At 36.3% G+C, this 20,510-nt stretch overlaps 1 protein-coding gene across 2 annotated transcripts in view; it reads right to left on the bottom strand.

Annotated features, from left to right (window-relative positions):
• Positions 1-2,443: 2,443 nt before the first annotated feature.
• VTA1 (vesicle trafficking 1) overlaps positions 2,444-20,510 on the bottom strand; it is a 72,572-nt gene continuing 54,505 nt past the window's right edge. The window contains exons 6-8 of one of the 2 annotated variants that reach the window (XM_052645791.1): positions 17,951-18,127; positions 10,440-10,520; positions 2,444-3,531 (exon numbers count right to left, since the gene is read on the bottom strand). In XM_052645791.1, coding sequence (XP_052501751.1) covers positions 3,386-3,531; positions 10,440-10,520; positions 17,951-18,127 — 404 coding nt within the window. In that variant the 3' untranslated portion in view covers positions 2,444-3,385. The remainder of the gene's footprint in view (positions 3,532-10,439; positions 10,521-17,950; positions 18,128-20,510) is intronic. The other variant, XM_052645792.1, reaches the window with a different exon arrangement.

Raw genomic sequence — 20,510 nt, 5'->3', positions numbered from 1 at the left:
TTATCAAGTAGTTTTACTTGGGATGGTCACAAGAACTTGGGAACATTGCATTTCAGCCTTAAATGTCAGCAGAATTCGGCCACTTTCCCCACTGCTATTAATGACTACTCACTCCTTCCAAGCACTTGTTAAAATCTTGCGATCAACCTTCATTCCTTCTATGCCTATGTGTCAGATCCACTTTACCAGAAATACTGTGACTCTCCTTTAAAAAAAAAAAGCCAGAAACCTATTACATCCTATAACCTCCACTTCTATCCTTGATCTAAGCCATTGTGACATCTCACCTTAATTATTACAATACTCGCTTACCTATGGTTGTGCTGGGTCTTAGTTGTGATGAGTCGGGGCTACTCTTGGTTGTGCTGCATGGGCTTCTCTCTGTGCTGGCTTTTGCTGTTGTGGAGCAAGGGCTCTGGAGCATGGGCTCAATAGCCTTAGCTGCCTGTGGCATGTGGAATCTTCCCAGACCAGGGATTGAACCCGTGTCTCCAGCATTAGTAGGCAGATTCTTAACTAGTGGATCTCCAGGAAGTCCCATAATACTTTTAACTCATCTTGCAGTTTCCACCCTTGTCCACATTATGGTCTTTGTCTCGACGCAGTTGGCAATATAATCCTTTTTAAAAGTCTCACCAGGTTACTCTTCTGTCCAAATCCTTTGGCTCCGTATCTTGCTCAGAGGAAAAGCCAAGTCTTGCACAAAAATCCTGTGTGATCCTGAGCTTCTCACTCCTTCACCAGCCTTCCTCACTGTTCTCCTCTTACCTCTTCTCTTGTGACCTCCCTGTGCCATGAATGCTCTTCCTTTCCTTTTTCACTCAACAGTCACCTCAGTGAGGCCTAGCCTATCTTACTTAATTGTGCACAGGCCCACACACACACCCAAGCATTTCCCATTACATACTCTGGTGTTCTCTAGAGGATTTATCACTGTCTAATATGGAAGTTCCTAAAATGTGATTCCAGAACTTTCAAATTCCTGTTGTGATGCTGATGGGGTCCAGTGACCACACTTTAGGGGAATCTTCCTCCTACACTCAATCTTTCTGATAGGAGTAGGGGTAGACTACTCAAACTTGAGGGGCCACCAGATTACCTAAAGTGTTTCTTTCAAATGCGACTGGTTGAATATAATATATGATATTCTTTTTTTATCTATTTCCTCCCTATTAGAATACAATTCTGAGACAGGGTTTTTTTTTTTTTTTCTTTCTTGTTTTCTGCTGTTTCCTCATGCAAAGAACAATACCAGGCACATAGCAGCTGCTCAATAAATACATGCTGATTGACCAAATGAAAACTACTTAACCCTAGTGATATATCAGAAAATTTCTTTCTCCTGTCAGATTTTATATGCAGAATCACAAAGTTAAAAAACCTTTATAGATCAATCTCTTCCTGCAAAAAAGCATTTTAGAGTAATGGGCTGCAGAGACAACTGGGATTTCCTGATATTCAGGAAATTAATTATCAATTTCATTATCATTGCAACATTAATGTTAGTAACAATAAACATTTATGGAATGCTACTATTTGCTGAGTATTTCATGTGTAGTATTTCACTTTTCATATTGAACTCTAAGACGGCTAGTGGTGTCACCTCCATTTTACAGATAGGAGTTGCTATGACAAAGCCCACTTCTCTATGGTTTTCATACCATCTTCTCCTCTCCATGCGCTCTCCCAACTGGGAGCAACAGGTAGTGTGTGAAATGGGAGGAGACAGTTTTATTCCCAGTGGCCAGACATGTTAGGATCTGAACAAAAATTTGCTGAGCTATACTTTACATTTACCTTTTATAACATAAAAGATCATCCAAGTCATTTTTCTATTTCAATAAAGTTCCAAAGAGCTGTATCAGAACCCTGGAATTGCACATGCAAATGTTGTACTCTACAAATGTTCTAAGAATTTAGCTGTGAAAGACACGAAAATATTTTTCAGGAGGCTTGTTTATGGGGGGCTTGTTTTTATAATAATTTAAAACTGTTTATTCTGCATATTCATTCTATCAAACTCTATACAATAGCACTATACTTATGCAAAGAAAAACAGAAAGACATTATGAGTTAATGATTCATTTTCTTCCAAATAGCCTGTTAGAACAGGGGTCAGCAAACTTTTCCATAAAGGAGTAAGTAGTATGTATTTTGGACTGGCAGGCCGTATAATTCTGCAGTCATGGAAAGCAACCAAGAACAAAAAATAAATAATTCAGTTTCAATAAAACTTTATTTATACAAGTGGCCAGCCAACAGACCACAGTTTGCTGACCCCTATGTTAAAAGATTCCAAATATTAGTGTAATGAATGAAATATATCAGATAAATTTCAGGTAAATCTGCCAAATTTCTCTCATTTTAAAAACTGTCTGACTTTAAAAATGTGACAATTTCAGCATGCAAAAATGATATCTGGCTCTGCAACAAGTCAAACTAGTTAAAAGAAACCTTGTATTTATTTTTTACACAGCACAAATGCAGGTGACACAGTAAGTTCATAATTCCCCACAAAAAACTTATAAACTCAACAACTGAGAATCATGTTCTTATAATCTGCATCATTCATAGCTATATACTCTATGGAATCCATTCCATAGCAGCAGAGAACCTTAACTCAAAAGCACCAAGTTTCCAGGCATTACTACAAACATCTTGTTTTCATTCTCTAATACATGCAGTCAAACTGCCTAGGAAGCAAATACCAATTCACCTGAAGTGTCAATGGGTAAGGGAAAACAGTTGAGCAACCAACATTATTCTTATGTCTAGAACTGATGCTACCTCTTTACGTCATTATTTTTTCCTTTCATGAACATTTTATTTTCTAGCGTAGCTCCATTTGAGTATAAACTGAAATTTGAATACAGTCTCTTTCAGATTCATCTAACAGTTTAGAACATTCATATCTGTTTAATCTTGAGGAAAACTGAAATATGATCTCTAATCTAGAATATCCTGGCAGTCTATTAAAAGTTAAGTTCAGAATTTTATAGCAAAGTGATTATGGTCTGTTTGTTCAAATTAGAGATTATAAGATTCCTTCATTTATTTAGATTAAGATTCAAAGCTAATTCCCAATACATTTTATAGAAGTGTTTTCATGTTTTGAACAAGCAGGGTTCAGTGGGCATTTATAGGACCTTGCTCACATTAGAGAGCTATACACTCAGAGACTACTGGATCCACTAAATGGACAATGAAAACTGGTTGAGGCTGCTGATGAATACTTCAATAGGAATCTGATACACAGACACAGATTTCATTGTTAAAGTCAATGGAACTGAAGTCTTCCTTAAAACTGTGCTCCTGATAGGCTGAAGATAGAGTACTGGACTGTTAGTTCTTTAAGCCAAAAATGCATGGATGTTGTACAAAGGCTTCATTCTCTGCCTGTAGTCAGTAACTTGAGGGCCTTCTGCAGATTCTGCACTGCAGTGCTGACATCTTCATACTGCAAAGCACTGCCAGCATACTTGCAGTATTTCTGAGCCCTAGCAAAGTCCTCTGGTGTTAGTCGGATATCTCCTAAGAGAAAAATAGAGTAATGAAAACATTTATAAAGAATAGAAAAAGTGTTATTTAGGTTAGGTAAATGCTTATACTCAAGATTACAGAAAATATTTAAGTTTATATAAAAATATGAAGGTCTTTCCCCAACCCTTAGTTGTATCTGAATAAATTTTCTTTATGCTTTTAAATCTAACTATTAATATAAACTATATGTATGCCAATGCATAATGACTTATATAAGCAAGATTTTCTTTCCAGAAGTCATAAACTGGAAGCCTTTATATATTGGCAAATTAACTGCAAAAAATTATATATTCATATTCTGTATAAAACAAGGAAAGCAGCTTTGGTATTTATGTCAGAATTGTTGAGACTCTCTTTTTATGGAACAACATACACAGTCTAAGACATTCAAACCTGATTTGAACTAGAATATACATATAAATAGAAAATTAAGTAACAAACTTTATGCAAATATTACATACATTATCTAAATTTTTTTAAGCATGTAAAGGGTTAAGGATTAACTAAAACATATCGTTAAACTACACAATCAAACCTAAACAATTCTTATTAGTTCTTTGTTTAAATTGATTTTCATCAAGCTTTGTATCTAGATACACATATATTTAACATGGATAGACCAAGCCAAATAATTTGGGTAAAAAAAAAATTATACTGAAAATATTTAATCTAAGATTTAGATTTGAATATACATTCCTAAAAGTGAAACTAAAAACTCTGTGTCTTATCTTTGGAAATAAATATCATTTTCTTTAGAAATTTTTATGAGGACTCTTAAGAACTGGTCAGAAGGTTGGGGGTATAGAATACAAAGAAAAGATAATATATTTTGATTCCCTTTCTAAATGAACATATATAAATATAATTGCTTTTCTTTTAGTTGCTTTTAATTTTGCCAGAAAATAAAGCATAAAATGAAAATTTTGACATATGAAGTCCTACTTCAAAGTTATGTAGCAGTTCTAGGTACTCTGATACTAAATTCATATCCAAATTAATATTTTCTAAAATTTTCAAAAAAGTATGCTGAAGTAATATATCCTAGAGTTTCTAACCCAGTTTTCAGGCACTTGTAAGTGTTGAATAACTTCAATGAATGACTATAAAAAAGCCATATTTACTTTATTTCCCACTTAAAAAAAATATTAAGTTCACACAGAATTAAACATTAAATTTAAGATTTTAAAATAATGTACTTATACATCTACATACAGTAACTAGACCAGTGTGTTAACATATACAAAGCCTCCAAATACTTGTTGAGTATTAAAGATTACAATCATAGTTGGTCCTCACTGTTGTGAATCACAGACTGTTGTTGTTCAGTCGCTAAGTTGTGTCTGACTCTTTGCAACTCCATGAACTGCAACATGCCAGGCTTCCTGTCCTTCAATACCTTTGGGAGTTTGCTCAAACTCCTGTCCATTGAGTCAATGATGCCGTCCATCTCATCTCTGTTCCCTGCTTCTCTTCCTTCCCTCAATCGTTCCCAGCATTAGGGTCTTTTTCAATGAGTCAGCTCTTCGCATCATGTGGCCAAAATACTGGAACTTCAACTTCAGTCCTTCCAATGAATATTCAGGATTGATTTCCTTTAGGACTGACTGGTTTGATCTCCTTGCAGTCCAGTGGACTCTCAGGAGTCTTCTCCAGCACAACAAATGGAAAGCGTTAATTCTTTGGAGATCAGCCTCTTTTATAATCCAACTCTCACATCTGTACCTCAAAATCACTGTGGATAGGGACTGCAGCCATAAAACTAAAAAATGCTTGCTCCTTGGAAGGAAAGCTATGACCAGCCTAGACAGTGTATGAAAAAAGCAGAGACAAAAAAAAAAAATGCAGAGCCATCACTTTGTGAACAAAGGTCCATATAGTCAAAACTATGGTTTTTCCAGTAGTTATGTATGGATGTGAGAGTCGGTCCATAAAGGTTGAGTGCTGAAGAATCGATGCTTTCAAACTGTGGTGCTGGAGAAGACTCTTGAGTGTCCCCTGGACTGTAAGGAGATCAAACCAGTCAATTATAAAGGAAATCAACCCTGAATATTCACTGGAAGGACTGACGCTATAGGCGATGCTCCAATCCTTTGGCCACCAAATGAGAAGAGCTGACTCACTGGAAAGGATGTTGATGCTGGGAAAGATTGAAGGCAAAGGAGAAGGGGTTGGCAGAGGAAGAGATGGTTAGATATCATCACCGATGAATAGACATGATTTTGAGCAAACTCCAGGAGACAGTGAAGGACAGGGAAACCTGGTGTGCTGTAGTCCACGGGGTTGAAGAGTCAAACATGACTTAACAACTGAACAGTCCTCTGTCAAGATCAGATATATCAACTTTGGAAAGGCATAGTTTTATCAACTGGGTATACAGGGATTTCTCTTTAAACCAAATAATGATTTTGTTTTCTCTAGGTTATTTCCCTAACTCCAAATGATAATCTTATACCATTGTTTCTTGATTTATAAGTTTTTCAGTTCAATTCAGTCACTCAGTCGTGTCTGACTCTTTGCAAGCATATGGACTGCAGCACACCAGGCTTCCCTGTCTATCACCAACTCCTGGAGTTGACTCAAACTCATGTCCACTGAGTCGGTGATGCCATCCAACCATCTCATCCTCTGTCCTCCCTTTCTCCTCCAGCCTTCTATCTTTCCCAGCATCAGGGTCTTTTCCAATGAGTCAGTTCTTTGCATCAGGTGGCCAAAGTATTGGAACTTCAGCATCAGTTCTTCCAATGAATATTCAGGACTGAGTTCCTTTATGATTGACTGGTTTGATCTCCTTGCAGTCCAAGGGACTCTCAAGTCTTCTCCAAAACCACAATTCAAAAGGACCAGTTCTTTGGTGCTCACCTTTCTTTACAGTCCAACTCTCACATGCACACATGAAAGCTGGAAAAATCACAGCTTTAACTAGATGGACCTTTGTTGGCAAAGTAATGTCTCTGCTTTTTAATAAGCTATCTAGGTTGGTCACAGCTTTTCTTCCAAGAGGCAAGCGTCTTTTAATTTCATGGCTGCAGTCACCATCTGCAGTGATTTTTTGGAGCCTTAAAAATAAAGTCTCTCACTGCTTCCACTGTTTCCCTATTTATTTGCAGTGAAGTGATGGGACCAGATGCCATGATCTTAGTTTTTTGAATGTTGAGTACTGAGCCAGTTTTTTCACTCTCCTCTTTCACTTTCATCAAGAGGCTTTTTAGTTCCTCTTCACTTTCTGCCACAAGGTTGGTGTCATCTTCATATCTGAGGTTGTTGATATTTCTCCCAGCAATCTTGATTCCAGTCTGAGCTTCATCCATCCCAGCATATCCTATGATGTACTCTGCATATAAGTTATATAAACAGAGTGACAACATACAGCCTCGATGTATTCCTTTCCCAATTTGGAACCAGTCTGTTGTTCCATGTCCAGTTTTTCCTATTGCTTCTTGATCTGCATACAGATTTCTCAGGAGGCAGGTAAAGTGGTCTGATATTCCCATCTCTTGAAGAATTTCCCACAGTTTGTTGTGATCCACACAGTCAAAGGCTTTGGTATAGTCAATAAAGCAGAAATAGATGTTTTTCTGGAATTCTCTTGCTTCTTCTTTGATCTAGTGGATGTTGGCAATTTGATTTCTGGTTCCTCTGCCTTTTCTAAATCCAGCTTGAACATCTGGAAGTTCTTGGTTCATGAACTGTTGAAACCTAGCTTGGAGAATTTAGAGCATTACCTTGCTAGTGTGTGACATGAGTGCAATTGTGTGGTAGTTTAAGCATTCTTTGGCATTGCCTTTCTTTGGGACTGGAATGAAAACTGACCTTTTCCAGTCCTGTGGCCACTGCTGAGTTTTCCAAATTTGGTGGCATACTGAATGCAGGACTTTCACAGCATCATCCTTTAGGATTTGAAATAGCTCAGCTGGAATTCCATCACGTCCACTAGCTTTGTTCATAGTGATGCTTGCTCAGGCCCACTTGACTTCACATTCCAGGATGTCTAGCTCTAGGTGAGTGATCACACCATTGTGGTTATCTGGGTCATGAAGATCTTTTTTTGCATGGTTCTTTCATGTATTCTTGCCACCTCTTCTTAGTATCTTCTGCTTCTGTTAGGGCCACACCGTTTCTGTCCTTTACTGTGCCCATCTTTGCATGAAATGTTCCCTTGGTATATTTACTTTTCTTGAAGAGATCTTTAGTCTTTCCCATTCTACTGTTTTTTTTCCATTGATCACTTAGGAAGGTTTTCTTATCTCTCCTTGCTATTCTTTGGAACTCTGGATTCAGATGTGTATCTTTCCTTTTCTCCTTTGCCTTTTGCTTCGCTTCTCTTCTCAGCTACTTGTAAGGCCTCCTCTCTGCTATAGAAGGTAAAGGATTTAGCCATGTACACTCTTTCCTTCTTTCTTACCCTGTCTCCTCCTAAATTTATTATTTTTTTTCAAGTTGCTTAGCTGCTTACTTCTGTCTTATTTCATCAACTCTAGAAAAAATGTCAACATTTCACTTTTGGATACTCCCCCTAAATAGAGCCTTCTTTTATTCCACCTTTCAACCTCTTGAAATACCTCTCTCTACCTTCAACTTGTCAGTGTTGATTTATATTCCGTCTTGAATAAAATACTGTTTGTGATAAGCCTATGCCATTTCAAGGAGAATGTTCTTTGTGTCCAAGTCAAACAAAATCCCTTTTCTTATATTTCATAATTCTATTATTGTTCAAAATCATGGCATATTTCAGTTTGCTTCTTACTTGAAATTTCTTGTACAATTTAAAATATTTTCTTGGATATTTTCATTCTTCTTGGCAGACAAATTCTATGGCTTCTTATCCATTTCTTTCACATTCTACAGCTTTTTATTGTATATACTGCATGGAATCCACTTCAGTTTTCTTAAAGGAGGTTTAAGAAATTGGTTTTCTAATTTTAGAGCAACTGCTTTTCAAGCCTATGGAAAAGTTGTCAATGGAATTTTTTCTGTTAGGTGACATACGATTAATTTCACCATTTCTTATATCTCATATTTCTTTTTTTGGTTATCACTGTTCTCTTGATGGAGCATATCCTCTGGTAACTTCTTTAGAAACAGTATGTGGTAGGTGAAACTTCAGAATCCTTACATATTTAACAATATTTATTCTGCATTCACGGAGAAGGCAATGGCCCCCCACTCCAGTACTCCTGCCTGGAAAATCCCATGGACGGAGGAGCCTGGAAGGCTGCAGTCCATGGGGTTGCTGAGGGTCGGACATGACTGAGTGACTTCACTTTCACGCACTGGAGAAGGAAATGGCAACCCACTCCAGTGTTCTTGCCTGGAGAATCCCAGGGACGGGGGAGCCTGGTGAGCTGCCATCTATAGGGTCACAGAGTCGGACATGACTGAAGTGACTTAGCAGCAGCAGCAGCATTCTGCATTCATACCTGACAGTTTGGTTGGGTAAGATGGCAGACTTAGCATATGTAATTTTTTCTTTTGAAACCATATTAAAATGATAAGGCAAAACACAAGGAAATAAACCCTAAAATTGAAGGAAAAGCAGTGAAGTCAAACACTGTAAAAACTGGAACAGGTAACTGACAAGAGATTTAAAGAAATTTCTAGAAAACTAGAAATTAAATGGAGGTATGCCGTTAGATGGGCTTCCCTGATGGTTCAGACAGTAAAGAATCTGCCTGCAGTGCAGAAGACTTGGGTTTGATCCTTATGTCAGGAAGATCTCCTGGAGAAGGGAATGACAACCCATTCTAGTATGCTCGCCTGGAGAATTCCATGGACAGAGGAGACTGGTGGGCTACAGTCCATGGAGTTGCAAAGAGTCATACACGACTGAGTGGCTAACACACATGCTGTTAGATAAGAGTGGAAAAACATTCCAATTCAAAACATGTTTATAGGAGGCCTTTATGTGGAGCTTACCTAGAGAAACTTCAGAGATGGTCTAGCTATATGAGGAGTGGGGTTAGGGGTCTTTACACCATCAGTCTAACCTTCCTCACTCTATCACCCTCTGCATACGTGCACATCCTTTGCCCTACTGCATTCCCATCTCTCACATGGCACCCTAGGTTAAAAAGATAGAGAATGTCTCTCTAAAATCACGGAATTAACCTCCTAGATAGAGCTAGGACTGACAAGGTATGTGTGGTACACCCCTTGCCATTCCCCTCCAAGAAAAAAATCTCTTTATCTATGGCTGAGATGCAGGAGGAAGCTGAATAGCCTGTTTTCACAAGGGAGAACAGAAAAATCAAGTGGGAAAACAGACCTGCAGATATAACATCAGGGGAAATTCAATGACAGCTACTGAAAGTAACCAACCAAGGTCTTCATCTTACATATAAAAGGACTGATCTCATCAGACATATGAAGAAAATTCTGAAAAAGACTAAATTAAACAAACAGAACACCCAAGTTGTTCTGTTTCTTTCCAGAAAAGCTAGAAAGATTGGAATTAATAAAATAATCACTTAGCCTATGAACCAATCAATCAACATAACAATCCTCAGAGACTTCTATCTTCAACTATGGTTAGTTTCTCTCTTCTTAGATAATCTATTAACTTAGTGCAGGTAAAGAAGATTGTAATCAAATCACGAGGTAATCTTGAACTAAACTAACAGAAGCTTCCACGATAGCTTTGGTTACATGTTTGTACCACTATACCCAGCAGTACATAAAAAAAGGAATTGTTAAAAAAAGGAGGGGGGGGGAATGCCTTTGGATTTAAATATTTTTGATCTAAGAAATAATCTTGGTTTATTGGAGAATTTGGTGAATAAAGGCATTTAAAGAAGTGTATTTCAAATTACCTAGACATTCAGATACAGTCATCCCAAGATAAAAGCACAAAACAATGACCCCAAATAGGAGATACATGATACCTCATAAAACAGCTGACTTACCCTGGGAAACTGTACTGAAGAGTGCAGGATCAATGGCCGGAATAGTCTGTGGAGTAGGCTGGATAGTGTTACTTGTTACACCTGCAAATCAGAAAACCACAAATGAGTACAGAAGTGTTACACCCTCAATCCTCTTAATTATATATTAGGAAAGCACTCAGAGGATCATGGAAGAATCTCATTACTTCACTTGATTACTTTCCTGAAATCTCAATGGACTGTAATTTGATATACATCTTATTTGATGTTGGAGGCTGGTATAGGAAATATGCAGAAAAATATATTTTGAGCATTTACATAGATGTGTTATGAGGTAACATATATTCTTATTATATATTTTTCATTTTCTATCACATCTACTTCTTCAAGATGCTTCTCAATAAAGCTTACCATGTATCTGTAGAAGTAACAGATTCCCTTCCCATCTTTTAATTTCTTAAATAATTGAATAATTTTGAGGACCAGGTCGGATATAATTATGATTTAGTTTAACTTATGGAATGAGTCCTATTTCATCTCTGTCAATGAAATTTACAAATTACATATTCCAATTTTCCAGTTTATATGTTTTTAAGATAATATTTTACATACCCAAGAAGCAATTAGTTATGATTTCCTATTAGAACTTGTCATGAATATCATATTCAGTGGATAACTAGCATTCTTGATTAATGCTAAGTAATACACTAAAGACTATTAAATCATCTAAAAAATTAACATAAACTGTGGAAACTTCCAAAGAGTTTCAATTAACAAAAATTATTAAATTAACAAGATGATTCAATCAACAAGAAAGCAAATGAAGAAGAAAAGCTGATTACTCTCAATCAACAGACTCAAATGGAAACCAGGATTCTGCTGCCCCAAGCTAAGAGGTTCAATCTGCATAGGCAATGTGTAGTAGGGGGCTTCCCAGGTGGCTCAGTAGTAAAGAATCCGACTGCCAAGCAGCAGATGAGAGTTCGATCCCTGGGTTGGGAAGATCCCCTGGAGAAGGAAAGGACAACACATTCTAGTATTCTTGCCTAGAAAATTCCATGGACAGAGGAGCCTGGCTTGCTATAGTCCATGGGGCTGCAAACAGTCAGACTATAACTTAGTGACTAAACAGCAGTAGCGTAAAGTAGGAAAGACACTAGGACATAAAAAAGGAACAGGAGAGAGAGAGAAAACAAACTGGGAAGTTTTTAGGGGCAATGAGAGTTCTAGAGCTATGGTTTGACTTAAGTTCTCAAATGTATTCTGCAGGCACGAATTTTACTTGAAAGACTTCTTGACTTTGAAGGACCTTATTATTTCCCATCCAACGGAAAAACAGTTTAAACATATACTATTTTATATCATTCAGTTTTGTTTTGGCAAACTAGTTTCACTTTCACAGCCTTGGTGCTATTTTTACTAAGTCATACAAATCTTGCTTTTTAACTAAAAACGGAACAAACATTTCCAAAGTATGAAGGGGTATGGATGAAAAGTACAAATTTTAAATAGTCAAAGAACAAACAAACAAAACCCCAAAAAGGGTGGAAAAAAGTGAAAAGCTTTCCTCTCATTCTATTCCACTTGAGGGATATCACTATTTTTAGGGCACCCTTCTATTCACATAAAAATATGTGTATTTTCAGACCAGTGTATGCATGTATAATAAAGAAATGTACTTTGCTAAGAAATCTGCTAAGAAATCTGTGTTCTTGCCTAAATCAAAATCTTCTGGTCAAACTCCTCACTCTGTGGAGAAGGCATACTTCAGCATGTGTTATTAATATATTAATATTTTGCTAATGGTAATATGTCTGCATACTGTACTATTCTGTGCATTTTTCACATAATATGCCTTAGCAATAATTCCAGATTAAAATATATAAACCTGCCTTGTTCTTTTAATGGGTAAATATAGTAGTGTTCCATTACATACATGAACACACATTTTATAATGCTATCCCTCACTGAGGACATTTAGGTTGTTTCCAATCTTCTGCTATAGCTAATACTAACAAACAATCTTATATAGTGTATACATATATATGTATGAATTTATTTATAAGAAAAATTATATAACTGCAAAGTCAGGAGACATAAAAATTTAAATTGACCAATTCAACGACTATGTTTTGCTTGATTTTAAAAAATGCTAACAAAATATGCATATGTGTGTGTGCTTAGTAGCTCAGTCCTGTCCAACTCTTTTCTGCCCCAGGGACTATAGCCCACCAGGTTTCTCCGTCCATGGACTTTTCCAGGCAAGAATACTGGAGTGGGTTGCCATTTCCTCCTCCATGGGATCTTCCTGACCCAGGGATCAAATCCATGTCTCCTGGGTCTCCCGCACTGGCAGGGTGATTCTTTGCCACTGTGCCACCTGGGAAGGCCCTAACAAAATTTATTAAGTTATAAACATATGACATAATTCTCCCATGAAACTTGAACTTTCAAAGGCAAATAATTACACAATATAATTTTTTTTTTTTTAACTTAGAATGCAAGATTCAACAGGGCTCTTTAGAAACTACCTAGTGAAGTCCAGGCAGTTGAAGCAGCTGAGCATAAAAACACAGGTAGGTGACTACATATATTTTTCACACAGATCTTTAGGGAAAAAAGGGTAAACTGACAACTCTTCACAGATAATCTGGATATCAATGTCATTTCTTACTAAGTAATTTGTGTTTCTGAGTACATTAAAATCCTCCTAACAAACCCCTTTCTCTGTGGAGAAGGCAAGGTTTCGTTGGTCAGCATCCTGCATTAATTTTTAAATGCTTCCTTGCACATCTCCAGATGATTAAGTAGGCAATATTACTGAACAAGAACAAAAGACAATTTACAGAGATGATCTATTATGTATTATGTGTGTGTGTGTTAAGTCACTTCAGTCATATCCAACTTTTTGTGACTCCATGGACTGTAGACTGCCAGGCTCGTCTGTCCATGGGATTCTCCAGGTAAGAATACTGGAGTGGATTGCCATTTCCTCCTCCAGGGGATCTTCCTGACATTGGGATCGAACCTGCATCTCTTATGTCTACTGCATTGGCATGTGGGTTTTATACCACTAGTGTCACCTGCAAAGACCATTATGCATTAAAATAAAATTTTATTTGAGTGATACTAAAAAAAGAAAAACCCACAAACAGTCAGCATTTATTAAGAACTCTGATCAGAGTCATTCAACCAAACCTTGAATTGACAGTATAGGCTGCTCAACAAGTCTTATGCAGCAGTGAGAAGACATGGCTTCTCATCTGTCTCCATGTACAGGGACCAAGGCCTATGTTCTTGGCAGTTACCATGACATGTTCCTGTGGGGGCCTAGCACAGAGGCTGAACTAAGTGTATAAATACCAGTTAAATCAGTAAGAATGGTTTTTAGTTTATGTTAATCTAGCTTTTTAAAATGCCCTAAGCTACTTATTTTTCCTTCTTACCTCAATTTGTAAAGGTTTCATTTGTTATTCTGCAAACTGGTTGTAGCCTGTTACATTACAATATGTTGGAGTGATGTCACCATAAAAACAATCCTGGGGAAGGCAGAAGTGTGTTGGAAATTTCTATCACTTAACAAAAAAGAAATGTTAACAAGTAACTTCTGGCTAATTATTTTTAGCAGATGGTTTTTACATAGCCTATTTGATGAGATTATATACATTCAAAATTAAATACTTTATGACTTCTAATTAAGTACTAAATTGTTCTCCTGACGGAACTCTAGAAAAAGAGAAATGAGTATTGGTAAGAAAACTCGAGAAGATGATGCAAGAAGTATAATTAAACAGAACCCTGAATGGCAGTAACATTTGAAGAGGCAGTGAAAGAGAAAGACATGATAACTACGAGGAACATTATAAGCAAATGTAGGATCACTGGGTTGAGTAAACTTCAGAATAATCATGGAAAATAGTGCTGACAGAAACAGTCAGCCAGAATACAAAACAGTTTGAAGGCTGGACAGCAGAGCTCAAATGCAGTTCTTCTGTCACTTAAAAAAACAATAAAAGAGCTAAGTTTTTGATCTAGATATGAGGTGAGCTGCCTTTATAATTAAAAGGTTTGCATTAATTCTAAACTAATTTTTCATCTATTTAGATTTACTACTGAGATGTTCTTCCTCAATATTTACAGACTGTAGAAAGCATATTTCAAGAGAAGGAAAAAACTGTAGGCTGTATGACCTCTATCTGATAGTACACAGCGGTAAAAGCACAAAGAGCCAAACACTTGGCTGTTTAATCACTAAACCCGCCCTCTTTGCACCCTCTTTGCTTTTCTGTGGAAGAACTAAACACTGTATATTAGTACATACTATTCTTTTCAGCTATCTTAAGGATTTCCCTTTGATAAAAGTACATCCTGGACCTTTATATGAGAGAAAGTAAATCATTCTTGAAGTGAGTAAGAGGGGAAACATCTGCTATATTTATAAACTGAAAATGTTATTTCATTTTCTTTTGGGTAACTATGAACTAATTTTTAAAAACTGTTTTAAATGTAATAGAAAAATTTGCCAGCAAACAGGTGATTTCCATATCTAAGCTCTTAAGGAGAAAAATATTATGAGAAATGTAGGTTTTAATCTGATAGAACTTTAGTTTTTCAGAGGAAGGGAAATAGAAGGGAGGTGCCAAAAACACAAAATCTGAAAGACTTGGGTTCAAATTCTAGGACTGTCACTTATTAGCTATGCTAGTATGTATATTTTTTCAGGAAAATGGCTTTTCTTTAGTTTGAAAATTAGGGATAGCACTATCTAATACAGTTCTGTTAGCCTAAGTTTATGAAATAGACACAATAATTATTTAAATGCTAAGTCTGTAAGAACATATACCTGATGCCTTAAAGCAATTCTAAGATTTTCAATTTTATGCCTCATGCTAAAGAACGTAAGTGGGAAAAAAAATAAGGCTAATGCCACATTTAAATGGATCGAAATGAACTATTTATGCCAGAAAACTTCCTAAAATAAATAGAAGACTACTTCTTGATATCTATCTTTATGTCTGGATATTCTAAGCAGGAATCTGTTAGTTTGAATATATGAAATTAATGTTCTACCACCTCCGTTGTACAAAAACAGACACGTGGTTTGTGTCTATTCTGTCCTATGAACCATTGTCATATGGTTCAACCTGTTACAACCCTCCTACTAGAAGTATACTTTCCATCTCATATGTTTGATATATAGACATCCTGTAAATACGTAAAAATGGCAACCCACTCCAGTATTCTTGCCTAGGGAAAGCCCTACAAAATCTGAGCCTGGTGGGTGATAGTCCATGGGGCCGCAAAGAGTCGGACAAGACTTGGCAACTGAACACACACTGTAAATGTATGCATATATGCCTATACCATAACTCTGCCCTAAGATACACTGAGCAATAATACCCTTTAGTCAATCTTTTTGTAAGGTCAATACCTTATCCACAACTGTGATACTTTTTCTGATTCACAAAATAATTTTAAGTGTTCATTAACTTGCTATTAAATATCCTTTCTTTGGCACACAAATAGGAAGGAAGGTTAAAAAAAAAAGGAAGCTAATTTGCTGAACACTGATTTTGTGTTAGGCACAGTAATCAATTTTCATAGTTTTTCCTCTTTAATAATTGAAACAACTATAAGAAGTATGATTAATTTCATTTTGAAAGAAGAAAAACCTAGAGAGAGAAAAGATGAGTAACAGCAGAGTTTGTGGTTTAACAAGGAGCAGAAACTAGTAACAAATACTACGTGATTCCCAAGTGCATTTTATTTTCACTTTGTCCTTCTGTAAGGATGACAGTGTTGGAGGCTCTAGGTCAGTGTTTAAACTTACTAGTATATTCGAGCAGTATTTATTGAAGGCAAATACATCTAAGTATGTAGCTGGTTTTGCTTAGTTTGTTCTACAATGGAAATACTGAACATTCCTAAAAGATAATAAAATATTTAAAACAATGTTCCATGAAATTTTACTTACAAAACTAATGCAAATTGGTCTATTAATGCCATTACATAGACCATAGCGCAGTGAAAAGTCAGGCAGGGTAAAATTTAGAGAATGGTGATACAAAAGAGATCAGCATTAAAACAACCATGTTCATCAATATGCTTAAGACAAAAATGTTTGTGGTATTTACAGATGAAAGGAAGTTGACAGTTTTAAAATAGAAGGGAAGAGAAAAATAGGAGGGAAGAGACTAATCACACACCTACAGTGGTCAAAATAGAAAACTTAAATGTTGTTCAACGCATGCAAAATAACCTAAATGGTTTGGGTAAATAGAAGCTGAAAATCTGGAAGTCAATGAAGTAATGGTGAATAACAGAAATAGTAGAAAGCAAGGCTCAAAGGCAACTTTTATTCTATTAAACATTTTGAAATACATAGTTTACTACCATAGATTACTCATAGGCTGAGATAAAAGTAAAAGTTTAAAAACAATTTTTGGAAAAAATTTTTATTAAAGTTAAGCTTTATTTAAATTACGGTTTTAAACGCCCTTCTATTTGGAAGTAAAGGTGATTCTGTCAACAATACAAGAAAACCAAAGAGTAGCTGTCTGCAACTTTAAACAGTTTATCTACTGACACTGACTTATTCTTGGAGACTAGTTTTGTCAGATTTTTTTTTCTATGAAAATAAGGTATGTAGTACTAATTTATTCAAAGACAGTAGATATCACTTCTGTGGTTTATTTTTAGACATGTTTGTAATAATTAAAAAAACAAACAAACCTGAAACCCCTCCTTTCACTTGTCTGTAAATCCACTGCTACTGAGGTTCTGTGCCTCAAAGCCGGCTCCTTCATCAATAATACCCATATTGAAGGTAGAGGCAGGGTCTTAGGGAAATGAGTCAAGAGAAAAATGGATCTTGTGATCACAGTAGGAGTCTGACTGACACTCCTATAAGTAAGACCCACTCACTTCAGTGCTATTCTTGAACAGCAGTGAAAAGGGAAGAAAAAGAAAAGGGAAACACACACGAGAAGTACAGGCACTATGCGGCCCGGTGGTGGTGGCACAAGTTGCATCTGACTCTTTTGCAACCCCATGGACTTAGCTCACCAGGCTCCTCTGTCCATGGGATTTCCTATACTGGAGTGGGTTGCCATTTACTTCTTCACGGGATATTCCCAAGCCAGGAATGGAACCTGGGTCTCCAGTTTGGCGGGCAGATTCTTTACCACTGAGCCACTGGGGAAGCCCATAGACACTGTACTTATTAATAAAACATAAAGTAAATGGTAATGAGTTACACATAAATATTCTGTCATTTTTTAAAAAATTAAAATACAACTAGTATTAAAATTTCAATGAACACAATATTGTAAAGCAAATATCTTTCAATTTAAAGAATACATAAATCAAAAAAAACTTCAGTGAAAAGGATTTAATTTTTTTTGTGGGTTCGCGTGGAATTTAAAGACCACTTCATGCTTTAGGACCATCATTATGAGGCAAAAATAAGATAAGAGGAGCAGTTGTTATTTATGAAAGGAAGAATTCAAATCTGTTAAGCTTCAACTTCCTACCTGTGCTGTGAGGCACTTCTGCTGGGGTATTAGCAGGAGCGTGGGCACCAGGGGGAATCTGGATTCCAGTATAGCCGCTCGATGGCATGTTGCTTGGGTCATATGTGGAAGATGACGGCTGAAGTGGCTGAGTGGGCAGAGAGGTGGCTCCAGCATCTTCATTTTCCTCAACATCTACTATATGATATACATGAAATGTTAAACGAGGTCCAGACAGTTCCTGATTTATGGTTTTATCTTTTTTTTTAAAAAAACAGTAGTGTAAAAGTGATATGGCTTTGGTAGAAACTATACTTTAAATTTTGATCTTTTCCCAGGCAGCGATAAGTGGTATAGTATTCTCTTTGATGCTGGGCAGTGGGAGCCACAGCTCCTAGTCAGCCACGAGATCACAAAGGTAAACAACTGATACACTCACAACCATTCTCTTTTTCACTTTCAGTATACTAGTCAATAAATTACATGAGATACTCAACACTGTATGACAAAATAGACTTTGTGCTAGATGATTCTGCCCAGCTGTAGGTTAAGGTGGGCTGGGCTAAGCTATGATGTTTAGTAAGGTAGGTTATTAACTGCATTTTCAAATCATAGTTATTTCAAATTTATGATCGGTTTATCAGGATATAACCCCATTGTAAGTTGAGGAAATCTGTATTTTGAAATAAAAATGCCAAATATTCTTTTGATATATGAACATGACAAACCTTCAAGTGCAATTCTATTTAATGCAGTTGATAAGCAGCTTCTCTTAAAATAATTGTTCTAATTTTTTCCTTTTCTACAATACTTAGCTGTCCCTGGCATGAATAACATTTCTTTAAATTAATACTTTCCAACTCTATAAAATCTATGCATATATTTTTCTTAAAAGTAAATTCTTTAAACTCATCCTTAAAATTTATGAAAAAAAAAAGGAGGACTTCTCAGCAAACATACCACATTTATGCTTTCTGTAAGAGCTCTATTTTCTGACAGCTGCCTTTTACTCAAGATTTATTGTTTACTAGCTATTAAATGATTACCTGTGTGTTTGTCACTCAACAAATTAATCAACAAAAACAAAGGAATGGAATTTCACATTGAGCTGTCTATGTAGAAAGGAGTAATAAGAGTTAGCCACTTTGGGGAATTTCACTAAGTGAACTTGTAGATGTTCTATATACTAACATAATTTTTTCCCATATTAGAGAACTCTAACACAAACATCCTGGGAAGGAAAAAAAAAAATCAAAACACTTTTTAAAGACACTGGAGAGTGAACAGAGGACAGTTAGAGTGTTTGGGATAGACATGCACACTCTGCTATGCTTAAAATGGATAACTAACAAGGCTCAATGTTATGTGGCAGCCAAGACGGGAGGGGAGTATGGGGGAGAAGGGACACATGTATATGTATGGCTGAGTCTCTTCCTTGTTCACATGAAACTATCATAACATTGATAATCAGCTCCACCCCAAGACAAAATAAAATGTTACCAAAAAATAAAAGTTGGTAGAAAGTAGAATGAAGATGAGCCTTGACAGAAGAAATCTCACCAGGGAAGGTTTGCTTTCATGTCGCTTTTCACCTGAGGGCACCCAAAAGTCTATGCAAAAAAAGGAGTTGCAGAGAACTGAGCCTTGAAATGCTTGTATGAACCTCAACTGAATACCTATATGGCCCTTGAATTATGCAGGCAGACTCAGGGAAGGGTCTAAGGAGCCCTGAAGAAAGCAACAGCCTTAAAGCTGAAAGAAAAGAGGGGCAGTTTAGGCAAGTCAACTGTCTGTTAGAACAAGAATCAAGACTTTGCAAAGGAAGTTTAGTGAATGCAGAGGAGCTACAAAGGTTATTGATAACAAAAATTAGAGATATGGGGGGAGGGATGAAAATGTGACCAGAGGCAGGTGAAAAAGAGACATAGGAAAAGACCCTGATGTGACCCAGATATTGAAATTAGTGGAAAATAACTCTAAAGCAAACACTATAAATAAGTTCAAGGCCATGGAGAAAATTGTAGTCATAATGAATAAAAGAAAAAAAACCTCAAAATTACTTTCATTAGTTTTTATTGCTGACGTATAGGTTAATGTTGACCATTTAAAAAGAATACCATTTTGCATATACTGAAACCAAGTGGATGTGGAAACTCAAGAGTTTGAATGTTAACAGATTCCCCTTCAGCTACGCCTAAATTTTTCCTAGAATGCTTTTTTGTATCAATTATATGACTTCCCTCTGTACTTTTAGACAATATGGTAATACAGTACTGCTTTCAAAAATAAGAATACTTTTTTTTCTCTTCCTCTAAACTAACAAAGGTATAGTATTTATTTTTTGGCTGCATTGCACAGCATGTACAATCTTAGTTTCCCAACCAGGGATTGAACACATGTCCCCTGCATTGGAAGCTCAGTGGAACCTTCTACTCGACCACCAGGGAAGTTCCTAGTATCTATTATTTTTTACTAGCTTTACTAGACTTACAGAACAACAGAAATTAGACTTTTATTAAACATAGTATCTTTTATACCTAGAATATCTTGTAAAATTTAATAATACAAGGAATACAATGCT

This window comes from Budorcas taxicolor, chromosome 9, assembly GCF_023091745.1.
Source record: "Budorcas taxicolor isolate Tak-1 chromosome 9, Takin1.1, whole genome shotgun sequence".
Classification (NCBI taxonomy): Eukaryota; Metazoa; Chordata; class Mammalia; order Artiodactyla; family Bovidae; genus Budorcas; species Budorcas taxicolor.
Note: the sequence above shows the minus strand (reverse complement) of the source record. Positions and strands in the feature narration are given on the sequence as shown.